Source organism: Lactuca virosa, chromosome 3 (assembly GCF_052849685.1).
Source record: "Lactuca virosa cultivar CGN04683 chromosome 3, Lactuca_virosa_CGN04683_v6, whole genome shotgun sequence".
In the NCBI taxonomy this organism is placed as follows: Eukaryota; Viridiplantae; Streptophyta; class Magnoliopsida; order Asterales; family Asteraceae; genus Lactuca; species Lactuca virosa.
This window is the reverse complement of record NC_136428.1, coordinates 194,254,063-194,268,722: the sequence shown is the minus strand read 5'-3', so window position 1 is coordinate 194,268,722 and position 14,660 is coordinate 194,254,063. Positions and strand designations below refer to the sequence as shown.

The 14,660-nt window shown below is 34.1% G+C and overlaps 1 protein-coding gene across 1 annotated transcript; it reads left to right on the top strand.

The window, feature by feature from the left end:
* Nucleotides 1–5,351: 5,351 nt before the first annotated feature.
* Nucleotides 5,352–8,952, top strand: LOC145166883 (malate dehydrogenase, glyoxysomal-like). Its single transcript, XM_079085934.1, has 9 exons — nucleotides 5,352–5,756; nucleotides 6,252–6,467; nucleotides 6,868–7,182; nucleotides 7,265–7,354; nucleotides 7,639–7,722; nucleotides 7,917–7,952; nucleotides 8,034–8,123; nucleotides 8,299–8,393; nucleotides 8,761–8,952. The coding sequence occupies exons 1-9, from the start codon at nucleotides 5,679–5,681 to the stop codon at nucleotides 8,831–8,833; spliced, it is 1,077 nt and encodes a 358-aa protein (XP_078942060.1). The 5' UTR covers nucleotides 5,352–5,678; the 3' UTR covers nucleotides 8,834–8,952.
* Nucleotides 8,953–14,660: the final 5,708 nt, after the last annotated feature.

The following is a 14,660-nucleotide window of genomic DNA, read 5'->3' as shown; positions in this document are numbered from 1 at the left end:
TACATGCCACATGCACTAGATAATTCTTCGATTGCAAGGTCTCACACTACAACGATCGGACTCAAATAAGAGCTACGCAATAAAGTTAAACCTAACCTTCTAAAATTATATAATCCCCATGACATGTAACCTAACGTATTGAATTAATAGTTAGCCAATATTATTGGAGGACCCTAAATGCACAAAGCAAGCAACATTAAGCATCGAGTAATCTATACTAGTGCCTCACTTAAATCAGGGCATTCTATTAAACAATCGGAGATCCATACTAGCATGTAGTTCCAAAAGCTCAATCAACAGGAATATAAAATCATCTCTCCTAGAATTCTATCATACAGATCTTGAGCAGATCCTTAGCATTAATCTAGCATAAAATTCTAAAAAACTCATAACAAAACAATAAGCATATCACATGTATGGGTATTTTGTGAAAACTTACTTGAGCTCGAATTGCATGCATCACCACCCCTTTTTCTTAGAAAACCTTTTTAGAAAATTATTTTCTTTTAAACGATTTTAGAAATCCTCAGTTTGAGTTCAGACACACTCGAGAGTGTTCCCGAATCCCTCAAACCAAGACTCTGATACCAATTTGTAACGTCCCAAAAATTACTATGTAAAAATTTTGTTTTTAAAACCAACATAAACATCATTCGTTCTTTTCAAAACCCATCAAAATGTGATCATGTATAAATTAGTTATCAGAGTAAAAATCATGTCATAAAATATGGAAATCTGGTGGATGCGATGCGATCATGCCCGACCCTTCCCTTTCGAGCTGGAAGTACCTGAAACCATAACATAAAACTGTAAGCACAAAACTTAGTGAGTTCCCCCAAAATACCCCATACCATACATACATAACAGTCAAAACTAAATTGGGTCTATTTCAATCCCTTCGGTCTCTTTCAACCGGTACTCGGTCTATTTCACCCTCTTCATTCTCTTTCAACCGGTACTAGGTCTATTTCACCCCCTTCGCTCTCTTTCAACCGGTACTGGGTCTATTTCACCCCCTTCGGTCTCTTTCAACCGGTACTGGGTCTATTTCACCACTACAGCTAAGCATACAATCATATCAGCAAGGGTGACAAAAGACAAAAAGCATATACAAGCATAACAGTAAGTGTCACAAAGACAACTATCATCCTACAAACAATCCAGTGGGCTGACATTGGTGCCTTCGACCCACGACTATAGTGAAGAAACTCACCTGAACTACTCAACAGTAGCCCAACAGTTACCTCAACATCAGAACAACCAACCCAGACTTCCTAAAACCTAATTGAGACCAATTCTTAGTCAAATACTCAATTCTACCCAAGTTTGACCAAAAGTCAAACTGGTCAAAAAGTCAAAGGAGTTCAACACAGATTGAGTACACCCAACATACTCAGTCATTACGCTCAGCGTAGTACATCCCTTCCTGATTACTGGGCTCCAGCATGGTACTCTCAGTGTAATACCAGGTACGCCCACCGTACTTGACTAGTTCCATTTTCCTTCATTAAGTGCTTATTTCATTAAGATCTTATGTCCAAAGCTCAAATCTAGTCCCAAATAATATTCTAAGTCATAAAGTTTCCAACTTTATGACTTTCCATGGCTAGAAGGAGTCCACACACGAAAACCCTAACTTAATACACAAACCAATCATCATAACTCTTGCATGGAGGGAAGAAAGGGACCAAGATCACATTTTTATGGTTCCTAATAGCTCCATAATAGATGAAGTTTCCAACTTTATCCATTAGGATAGTCCAAATAACCAAGATCTAGTCTTTAAGTCTTAAAGGGACCAAAAATACATCTTTCTCAACTTAATCCATTAATTCCAAGTCTCCAACCTTCAGATCTGAATCAGTATGATGTTTATATGGATAAAGTTTCCAACTTTATCCATAACAAGGTCACAAAACTTTCAAGATCTAAACTTTATGCACTAAAGTGACCAAAAAGCGACAAATATGAAAATTAACAAGGTCTATGAAACTAATGAGAAGGTCCAGAAATGATGTAATCTTGTTGGATCTATGCTTGAATCCTTCTTTCATACACTTTGCCACCACCTTGTTCTTCAAGATCCCACCTTATAATGGAGAATATGCTTATAAATGATGCCAAAGCTCAAAATAGGTGAGAGGAGTCTAGGGTTTCGAGGTAGAGGCTTAAGAGGGTGGAGGCTCATGATAGGAAGGACCCCCAAGGGGTTAGAGACCTTAAATAGGGCTCAAAACCATGAAAATAGGATTTTTACTCTGCGACGGTACGCCAAGCATACCTAAAGTACGCCCTAAAAATGCTTTTCGTCAGCCTAGTACGCCCAACGTACTAGCTAGTGTACGCCCAACGTACTGTCATACTCTTTGTTTCTAACTTAACTTCAAACAACCATAACTTTTTCGTTTCAACTCCATTTTCGATGATCTTTATATCCACGGAAAGGTATCGACGAGATCTACAATTTATCTTGATACTTATGACTAAAAACATCTCGAACTAAAATCTTTAATTTATGCAAGAATCCTGAAACATAACCTTTCTCATTTTACCCCTCAGATTTCATTGAACAATCAAATGTTTAAATCATTTGTCCAACATCATATACGTCCAATAGAGTCTGAACTCCATTCCATTGAAGCCCAAGGCCTCCATTTGATCAATTTATCGTCCACAATCATGAAATAAGAACTTATCGAAATATGATGTTACATATAATATATCTAAAAAATTTATAAATAAAGATTATTAAAAAAAAATTCAAATATACGAAGATAAATATTTAATCATTAAAAAAGGTTGCAAAAATTTTTATGGACCGAGGAATATTTTTAAAAATAATTTTTTTTATTGAACACGTTTTATATTAGAATAACTTTAAGATATTTGAAATTGTTTATTTAGAATGTGTTTATTAATTTATTTTGATTTCACACTAATAATAAGCAATTTTAAGTGTTTGGATTGCAAAAAAAATATTTATCCCTGTGTGATACATGTAATAAGCATTTTTTGATAAGTTTTGTTTTAACTTATTAGAAACTCATCATTAAGGATGGAGACCAAATTAGAGATTCATCATTAAGGATGGAGACCAAATTAGAGCCGTAAACAAACTAAACAAACATGAACAAGGTTTGTACAAGTTTGTTTGTTTAAGTTTAACCAAACTAAGAAAAGAATACAAACACATAAACAAACATATATTCATGTTTATGTTTGTTTGTTTAAAATATTACCTTGTTCATGTTTGTTTGTGTCTGTTCATTAAGATGTTAAATGAAAATACACCAATGGATAAAAACAAACACACATTAATGAGCATAAATCTACGAACACAAACGAGCATATATAAAACATATACAAATAACATAAATATTCAAAAGAGTAACCATACATAAATATAACTAGACCGTAAGCCATCCAATTTCCTAAAATAAGTCAAAAATAAAATCTAAAGATCACATTCATCCAAATATATTTCATGGAAAGTCAAACTTGAAAAGTTTCATATTTTATTCTTATTGCAGCCATATATTTTCTCCAAATTTTAAACTGCGTAGAACTTCACCCCTTTAATGAGGTCATACAAGTTAATCATATATTATTAGACCATTTATTAGTAACAACATCATATTAACAAATAAAAGAACAAGAAATAGCAACTTATTGCATTAATTTACCTAAAAGATAATCATGATTTGTCGATCCTCAAAAATCATGACATACCAACATATATAATGTCATAAACAAATCTTAAAAAAAAATCTAAATGAGCATAAACAAAATAAAAACATAAACGAATGAACGTAAACAAACAAATATAAACAGACATACAAACAAACATAAACCACTTGGGTTGTGGTGGTTTGGTAAGACATGTGAAAGATATGGTGGATAACCTATTGACTCATGTTCAAATCCTGACACCACTCAGCCCTTGTGACCATGGATGTTCGACTGCATTGACTCCAGGGCATGAGGCAAAACTTTATGTTTGCAGCGGGGATTAGTCGGTGCGCGAAAGCTGACCCGAAAACCCTTATTAGGGAAGTTCCCTTTCCAAAAAAAAAACAAACAAAAAAACATAAACAACAATTCATAAACATAAAAAAATGAAGAAAATCAATGTTTATGTTTATTTTTTTAACTAAACAAACAGAAAACCTTGTTCATATTCGCTTGTTTAATAAATAAACAAACATAAACAAATGTCATACGTAACGGTTCGCGAAACATTTGGTTCGTTTACCTCCTAAACCAAATTACACATTTAGGTGTTGTTTGTTTTTTTTTTAAAAAACCATTTCAAACCATTTTCTGCTGCGCGGCGCAGCACACGCGCAGCACTTTCCCTCTCGCAGCAGTTTGTTTTTTAGAAGACTTCAGACTGCAAAACCTCTGTGCGTGTGTTGTGTGGCGCAGCACTTGACTTGCCTCTTCAAACCTCTTCAGCTTTTATTTTTTTTGAAGTGTTTTTTTTAGAATTTTGGTATAACTTATTTTTTTTAAACTTTTTTTTAAAAAAAGCTTTTATTTACGGATTTGATACAATTTCTTATTATAGTTTCCACAAATTTTTTTAACTTGATTTAAAAAGAAAACTTTGATTTTTTTAATTTTTTTACCTTTTCTGTTAATAATATTTTTCAGTTTCGGTTTCATCTTTTTTAACATGTATAATTTTTTACAAACTTTGTAGACATCGTTTGCAATACTTTCTTAATTTTTTTATTATTTTCTTTTTTATGTTTTTTAAAATTAGTTTTTTTCTAGAATAAAGTTGTTAGCTTTTTTTATATTTTTGTAAGTTTTTTTTAAAAAGTTTTATATTTTTATTTTTTTATATGTTCTTTTTAGTACTCTTTCAATGTTTTAATACTAGAATTATTAAAATTTCGGTGTTGAGAACTATTTTCAGTTTATAAAATTAGTTTATTTAAATTTCAGTTTACTGCAGATGTTAAAAAACAAACATGCTTCTTATTATGGACTGCAGCCGTTTGTTCCACCCCTTCTGCTACAGAGGATTGCAGATGTGGTCCACAGACTTCATGAATTTTCGTTTCGAAAAAACAAACAGCACCTTAGCCTTCATTTAAAGAAACAACAATATGTTAGATGACCTTTTCTGTTAGTTTTATATGTATAAACAAAATTTATCAAAACCTAAAAATCAACTTATTTAATTATTATGTTTTGGTAAAAAAATCAACTAATCTAAATCTAAATGTTTTTATAAAATTACATTTGTGTACGGATAAATTGATAAACATTTCTAAAAACACATAAGAATTTAGATGTTTTGAAAAAAGTGAAGTAGCCCAAGATCACATCGACTAGGCCCAATTTATACGATCAAATCCATTTTCCACCGCCTTAATCAATGCAAATTGACAAATACTATCACAGAATTTCGATCTTCCGTTCACGTTTCCAATTGAATCAACCTCAATCCATAATTGATCTTGAATTCTTGACAGGAAGAAGATAAACCCCAATCTTCATCACACTTCCCAAAGTTCAAGCAACCTTTTTGTCATCATCATTCTTCTCTTTCTTCCTGATCTCTCTATTCATACAACTATACATATCTCTCTTTGAGAAATTCTATACTCTCAACTCTCAACCTCTCAGTGTTTGTGAAAGTAAATCTTTTTGTGGGTTTTCTTGATAATATGCAACAGCAAGGCGGAGGAGATGCGAGTCAACGCATCGCTAGAATCTCAGCTCACCTAAATCCTCATAAACCTCAGGTTTCCCTTCTCAATCATATCTCTTCTTCCTTCTGTTTGATTAATCTTTAATCAATTTCGTAACTTTAAGTTCTAAATTATTCAGTTATGAATCATGATCTTCCTACCTTTTTGTATGTGTTATGACTGACAACCGTTTTTCTTTAGAGGTCAAACGTAGTGACCGTTAATTTTGAAATCGATGCTCAATTTTCAGAATTTAGATTCTGGAAAATTGTTTGATAAACACACAGACTTCTCAACACTCTGTACCTAATGGAAAAATGTTGATCCTCTTAATTAAATTCGTAAATTTTGGATGTGGAAAGTCCAATTTTGACTCTAGAAGTCAAAATTGTACATTGGTTTTCAATTTCATTACCATTTACTCGATATACAACAATAAGCAATTGAAATTTCTTGATCACGTAACCTAATCGCTTACGATATTTATGCTCAATTTGAGTTCTGAATTGGTATTTTGAATATCTGTGTGTATGTAATCATGATTTGAAGATGGAAGGAAGATGTAATTTGGAAACAGCAAATTGTCGAGCAAAAGGTGGAGCACCTGGATTCAAAGTAGCGATATTGGGTGCAGCTGGAGGCATTGGTCAGCCACTTTCTTTATTAATGAAGATGAATCCGCTTGTATCTGTCCTCCATCTTTATGATGTTGCTAATACTCCTGGTGTCACTTCTGACATCAGTCACATGGACACCAGTGCTGTGGTAAGTTTTCTCCTCTCAAATGTTTGTTGAGATTCTTATAAAATGAGTCCAAGGCTTTTGTGTATACTTTACGTATTTGGTTATTTCCTTATTTCCGCTCCAGTTTGGAGTGTTTGGAGAGCGTTGGTGAAATTGGGGTGGCTTGAGAGATTAGTCTTTGTGATTGTAACAATTTATCATATAATGGATTTTTCTATCCAGACATCCATTGTTTTTCTCTAGTTTTGAAGTTTTCTATCTATATTTTAATTTTCATTGGAGGGATTGTTGGGTATCTCGGAGATCATTTTTCCAATAGTTTCTTTAGCTATAGTCTGCTACAAACTTCTTTTTTTTTTAACAAACATCGATTTATATATCAATTTTATTCATCCACTGATAATTTTTTTTTGAAACATAGGTGCGTGGTTTTCTCGGGCCACAACAATTAGAAAATGCACTTACTGGCATGGATCTTGTCATCATTCCAGCAGGTGTTCCTAGAAAACCAGGAATGACAAGAGATGATCTTTTCAACATCAATGCAGGAATTGTTAAAACCCTTTGTGAAGGAATTTCTAAATCTTGTCCTAAAGCTATTGTTAACATAATTAGCAACCCTGTAAATTCCACAGTTCCAATCGCTGCAGAAGTTTTTAAAAAATCTGGGACTTATGATCCAAGACGACTCTTAGGAGTTACAATGCTTGATGTTGTTAGAGCCAATACTTTTGTGGTATGTAACATTTAGTTATTTATTTATCTTAATTCTTATCCGTTGTTTGTGTTGACTATGTTGACTTTATTTGTGATTGAAGGCTGAAGTTTTGGGACTTGATCCGAGGGAAGTTGATGTTCCAGTTGTGGGTGGGCATGCTGGGGTTACAATCTTACCTCTTCTATCTCAGGTATTAAAACCCGAGGGAGGTTTTTCACTTTTTTACCAATTTGTGTGAGTGCATAAATTGGTAAAAAAGTGAAAAAGTGAAACATAACTTGATAAAAGAAAGTGCAACATTGTTGCATGAATTAGTAAAAATGAAAAACGTTGTTGCATAAATATGTAATAATGTAAAAATGAACATGTTATTGTTAACATCGCATATATATATATATACTATAGAATCTAAAATTTCTTGAAATGTTTAGAACAGATTGTTGATTTTTTTTAATCTCATATATTTTGTTATAGATGAAGCCTCCATGTTCTTTTACTTCAGAAGAAACTTCATACCTGACATCTCGTATTCAGAATGGTGGAACTGAAGTTGTTGAGGTAACATTTTTCAAATAGAATGAAAATTAACATTTCTAGCATTAGATATTTATATGATTCGCAAATTTGAAAATTGGTTACTATTTGATGACCTTTTATTAATGATTCACGAATACAATGTAACACATTATTCTTGTACAAATCAAAAGTATTCTGATATGTAAAATAGTACAAATTTATGGTTTATTTTGCAGGCAAAAGCTGGGGCAGGATCTGCGACTCTTTCCATGGTTAGGTGTTTTTTTGTGGTTCAAATTTACAAATTCTTTTTTGTTATTTTGTAATCTGATAATTCAAAATCCAATTGTTAGGCATATGCCGCTGTTAAATTTGCTGATGCATGTTTGCGAGGGTTGAGAGGCGATGCGGATGTTATTAAATGTGCTTTTGTACCTTCTGTGGTACGTCGTCATATTCCACCGCCATTTCTTAAATTATTTAGGACTGGACTGGACTGGACTGGACTAAATAGGACAAAGACACTCAATCATGTTCTCTCGTTTGCGCAAAAGACGTAAATGCCCTCATTGTGATCAACAGAAGTAGCCCTAGAAAACTTTTTGTGTTTTATTGCAGGTTACAGAACTACCGTTCTTTGCATCGAAGGTGAGGCTCGGTCGTAATGGCATAGAGGAGATATACCCTCTTGGTCTCCTCAATGAATTTGAAAGGTCAACATTGGCCAATGCTACTTTTATTTTACATTCTTGGTTCCAATTCGTTGGATTTATATCCATCAATATTGGTTGTTGATGCTGTCTCAACTGCCGTAGCTGTCAGCATCAACATCAGTAGTTGTTGATGCTAACTGTTGTATTAGTTGTTGATGTTGTCAACTGCAGCAGTCATCATCAACAACTGATCTGGTCAACATCAATAAATGATGTTGATGCGGATGGTAGAGCTGAGAGCATCACTAGTAGATGGTCAAAACTGTCGGCATCAACATCTGATGTTGATGTTGATGTAGATGGTGCTTGGAATGATGACATGTTATGTCCAGAGCGTTGATAGCGATCAATTTGTTGTAATTAACAGGGTTGGATTGGAAATGGCAAAGAAAGAGTTAGCAGGAAGCATCGAGAAGGGCATTTCGTTTGCAATGAAATGAGCGGGTATGGTGGTTTTGAGTAGATGTTGTATTGTCTCATTTAAAAGGAGAAAAAGATGTTTTTTCGATGCCAACTATATAAAATAAATGATAATTCCTAGAGGATTAAGTTCTGGTTATTAGTGTTTTCGTTTTATAAATAACTAGTTTATAACCCGTGGAAACCACGGTTACAAAATTAATTAAAATTTTATAGTCAGAACTCAAAATTATTAATCAATTATTTTAAATAAATTATTAATTAAGAGATATTTTTTTTGTTATATAAAGTTATAATCGTTAATTTAAATAAATATGTGAAATTATATCACCTTATAATTTGTATTAATTTTATTTTAATTTTTATTCTAATGTTATTAATTTAATGTAATTAGAGTGAGAAATTTAAAATTTGAAATTTGAAATGAAGAATTAATAGGTTGACAACTGTCATGGATTAATTAGAAGGCCTAATATGGTGACATATGGCAAAAAAAGAATAAAATATGCATTAATTAGGAGGCTTAATATGATGAAACTTATCAAAAGGATATTAAAACTATTCTTTTATTAGAATAGGGAGAAGAGATGATTCAATAGTGGGTGGAAAGAGAGTTATAGTGAATTAGTGATTATTCGCTTGAATAAAATTAGTTAATTGTTTAATACAACTTTTGAGATGTTTTAAGAATCGTAAATTGCTCGGTTATATTTATACTACAGCCAATCTGTATTACAATGTTAAAGGTGCCATGATTTGAAACTTATTTGGATAGAAATGTAGTGCAAATTCAAAACTCTCACAAATTATTAACTTGGATAGGAATGTAGACTTACGCCACATATCGAGATCTGATAAAATGATAATTATTCTATTAAATAGATAATAAATATCTATTAAGAAATTAAAAAAAGAGTGGTATAGTTATTTAATTTCTAATGTAGACAAAAAAAAATGTTCAATAAATTCTAAAACAAATAGCAGTTGTTATGAACTTATGTCGCAATTCTTTAAGCAGGTAAAGTTATAAAGTAAACGGTAAACAACGAGTTAAGTTTACCTAAAGAAATCACTGCATGCAACTAGAATTCAGTGATTCCAGCTGAGAATGGTTTCGGTCTAGACCTTTTTTTCGAGTGAAACTCCACTTCTTTGGACATACTCGAAATTAAAGATTTCCTCTGTGCAATTTTAAATACCAATTTGGTGGTTCATCCTAGGGATGTGCTTCGGGCCGGTACCGACCCGAACCCGAACAACCCGAAACATGAATTGGATGAAAAGTGGGAACCGAAACCCGTACCGATTATACTTATATGGGACCGGTCCGGTTCGGGTAATACGGGTTTTAGTTCGGTTATTAACCCGAAATGACTGAAATAACCCAAATAAACATTTACACTATGTTTTTGACCCGAATAACCAAAATCAACATAAATGACCCAAATAATCCAAAATTATACGAATAACCCAAATAAAGAAATTCTATATCTAGTTTAAGAAAAAAAGAATATTAAACATTGATAATTCATATTCCAAAACTCCATAATTCATAGTCCAAAAATCCATAATTCATGATTAAACATTAAACATTAAACATCCAAATTAAAATATGAATCTTAAGTTTTTTGCAAAATAACAATGACCAAATACAAATTAAATATTCGGGAATATTGATTGGTTGTTTTCCCTTTCCACCTCCATTGTTTATCGCGTTTTCCAACTCTTTCACGACGTCGTCATCTTTCAAAACTTAATCAATGTTGTCCACAATTGGCTTCCTTGATTTCCTTACCCATTCTTGGGTGCAAACCAAGGCCTCTAATATATTAACGGACAAATTTGTTGGATATGGATCTAATATCCGCCCACTTGTACTAAAAGCCGCATCGGACGCCACAATAGAAATTTATAGTCCCAAAATATCTATCAACATAAACAAAGAAAGTGTTAAAATATAATTATAAAAAAAGTATAAAAATAAATAAAGTTATACCTTTCGTCATACGAGCTAGAATAGGGTAAAGAGATGTATTTTGTTTCTACCAAAGTAGAATATCAAAATCTTTATTGTATTTAAGTGACCGCTCGTTTAGGTATCGTGTCAACTCCGTTTTTGTAGATGCCGATGGGTAATCCGCTTGTACTATTAAATCACCCATGAAGTCATTCTCGTCATCAAGCATAACTACATCTTCATGAGCACATGTTTGACTTTGAGAAGACTCGGTATTGTCGAACTTTGCTTTGTAGAAATTAAAAAATTTCTATTTTTTTTTCAATGTCCCGTATTAAGGCCTTAGCCTTCAAAGTGACTTCCGAGTTGAATATGAGAGGTTCTCTGGTATTTTTCAACTTAATCAACTTCTCAAAGGCTTGTTGAGTCAAAAATATGATATTGCCGTAAGGAACCCTTTGGGTATTGATTGGTATTATATAACAGTACAACTAAGAGATAAGATGGATCAACAAACCTGATCCTATATTTACAATAAAATACATTCAAAATGATCTAACCCTTATTAATTATAAAATACGTTTACATTCCCCCTTAATCTTAACCGTTACAAGGTTGAGATTGTGTCTTAATTGTTCCAACATACTCTTAGTTGCTGGCTTAGTTAAACCATCGGCTAGCTGATCCTTAGACGATATGAATCGAACATCAAGTGCTCCCATTGCCACCTTTTCTCTAACAAAATGAATATCGACTTCTATATGTTTTGTGTGATCATGAAACACAGGATTTGCTGTCAAATATGTTGCACCTAGATTATCACACCACATGATAGGAGCTCTTGGTTGTCTGACTCCTAATTCTCTAAGTAAGCTTTGCAGCCACATTGCTTTTGTTGTTCCATTTGCGATAGCCTTGTACTCAGCCTCTGTACTAGATCTTGACACGGTCGGTTGTTTGCGAGAGCTCCAAGAAATCAGATTAGGCCCTAGAAATATTGCATAGCCACCTGTGGATCGACGAAAATCCAAACACCCTGCCCAATCTGCATCTGTAAAGATACTTAAGAGTGTTGAATTGGAATGCCTAAATCTGAGTCCTGTGGTTAATGTGCCCTTTACATATCTTAGAATTCTTTTGACAGCCTCCCAATGAATGCATGTTGGTTTCGAAAGATATTGACACACTTTATTGACAGCAAATGAAATATCAGGTCGTGTCAATGTAAGATATTGAAGACCTCCAACCATACTCCTATATTTGAATACCTCTTCATCATTGAGTGGTTTTCCATGGACTTGAGAAAGTTTTTCTGTTACTAACATTGGGGTTGAAATGCTTTTACAATTCTCCATATGAACACGATGTAATAGATCAATAGCATATTTGTGTTGCGATAGTGTTATTCCCCCTGAATTGTGAAGAACTTCAATCCCAAGAAAATAACGTAGTTGACCAAGATCTTTAATTGGAAACGAAGTGGATAAGGCATTTGTCAGCTTGGTAATCGCTGAAGAAGAAGACCTAGTGATGACAATATCATCGACATACACAAGCATGTAGATAATGATGTCGTTATGATGAAAAACAAATAAAGAAGGGTCAACTTTAGAAGGGCGGAAACCAAGTTGTAGCAACTTATCACTGAGTCTTGAGAACCAAGCTCGGGGAGACTGTTTGAGACCATAGATAGCTTTTTGTAATTTACACACAAAATGAGGTCTTTATGAATCTTCAAAGCCAGGGGGTTGCTGCATATACACCTCTTCATTGAGAAAACCATGGAGAAAAGCATTACTAACATCGATTTGTCAAAGAGGCCAACGACGTGAAACAACTAAAGCAAGTATCAAACGAACCGTAGCAGATTTAACCACTGGACTAAAAGTGTCTTGATAATAAACACCATGTTGTTGAGTAAAACCCCGTGCCACTAATCGAGCCTTATATTTATCAATGGTGCCATCAGGATGTTGTTTTAGCTTAAAAATCCATTTATAGCCTACTATATTAACCCCAGGTGGTCGAGGAACAAGTGACCATGTTTGATTTTGTTGCAAAGCAGAAAATTCAGCTTACATAGCCTGTTTCCAATTGGGCTCAGATAGAGCTGTGTGATAAGAAGTAGGTGTAGCAACTAATGCTCGCTTGTTAAGGTCATACATAACTGTTCCATCTGTAAATTTACGTGGAAAGAATTTGCCGGCACGACCACGTGTTTGCACGCCTGGTGGAGATGGATGAGGAGAAGCATCGACAGAGGGCGAAATAGCAGGACTGTTAACGGGAGGATGAGACATACCAGTATATACGCTGCCATGAGGTTGTTGATCCTCAGTGGTGATTATAGGGTCGATATTGTGTTGAGTCTCATGAGTAGCTGGTAATGGTGTTTGAGATATGGTCCCGTGAGACTGATAAGAAACCGGTAATATTGTCGTTACCGGAGTTGTTTCTGCATCACAACTGTTAGACAAAAGCAAGGATAAATCATAGGCATTCATATGGTCATTTAAAATTTCTGGTTCATTCTGTGGAAAAGTGACAACAAGACATGAAGACGAAGGTGTGGTGGTAGTGTCAGAACTTGCAAAGGGAAAGCGAGATTCATCAAAAACAACATCTCGAGAGATATAAACACGACATGTAGTCCTATCGAGACATTTATAACCTTCATGGATCGAACTATAACCAAGAAACAACATTTTGGAACGAAACTCAAGTTTTCGTGAGTTATATTTTCGTAAACTTGGCCAACATGCGCAACCAAAGGTGCGAAGAAACGAATAATCAGGTTTGAGTTTGAGGAGACGAGTAATAGGGGTTAAATTATTGGTTGTTCGACTGGGCATTTGATTTATAAGATAACAGGCTGTGAGAAAAGCCTCATCCCAAAACCGAAGAGGAAGAGAAGAATGAGCTAATAGGGCTAACCCTGTTTCGACTATGTGGCGATGTTTTCGTTCCGCCATCCCATTCTGTTGTGAGGTATGAGGGCATGAGACACGATGTGAAATGCCTACACGTTGAAAATATTGATGAAGTTTGTGATACTCACCTCCCCAATCAGATTGAACAATTCGAATCTTAGCATTTAGAAGACGTTCAACGTGATTTTGAAAGTTATAGAAAATTTGCTCAACATCAAACTTATTTTTAATGAGATAAATCCAAGTATAACGACTATAATCATCCAAGAAACTAACATAATATTTAAAACCACCACTCGATACTTGAGTAGGTCCCCAAACATCAGTATGGACAAGCTCAAGTGGAGATGAAGTAACATGAACAGAAGTTTTTTAGGGTAATTGATGACTCTTAGCACGTTGACATGCATCACAAACAGAAAACTTATTATCAAAAGAACAACCTAACTTATTTGATTGTAAAATAGACTTGACTACTGTTGAAGTGGGATGACCAAGACGTTGATGACATTGAGAAGACGAGACTCTGACACTGGATGATGCATGATGAGGAGTACGATGGGGAGTACGAATGAGTGGCACCGGGTAAAGCCCTCCTTTGCTTCTACCGAATAGCAGGGTTCTCTTCGTGACCTTGTCCTTAACAAAGAAAGCATATTTGTGAATTTCAATGAAAACATTATTATCATAAACAAGTTTGTAAGCAGAGAGCAAGTGTTTGTTAATATGAGGAACACGAAGAATATTTTTAAGATTAAGAGATGTGTCTGAACCAAATTTTTTTGCATGACCAATATGAGAAATAGCCAAACCTGCTCTATTAGCAACTTGAACTTGATCCTTGCCCTGGTATCTTTCTTGGTTTATCGTAAGCCGATCAAGATCACTGGTAAGGTGGTCTGTAGCACCGATATCAATGTACCAAGCTGGATCGTTGTTGTAGTTGCTTGTCGTGACACT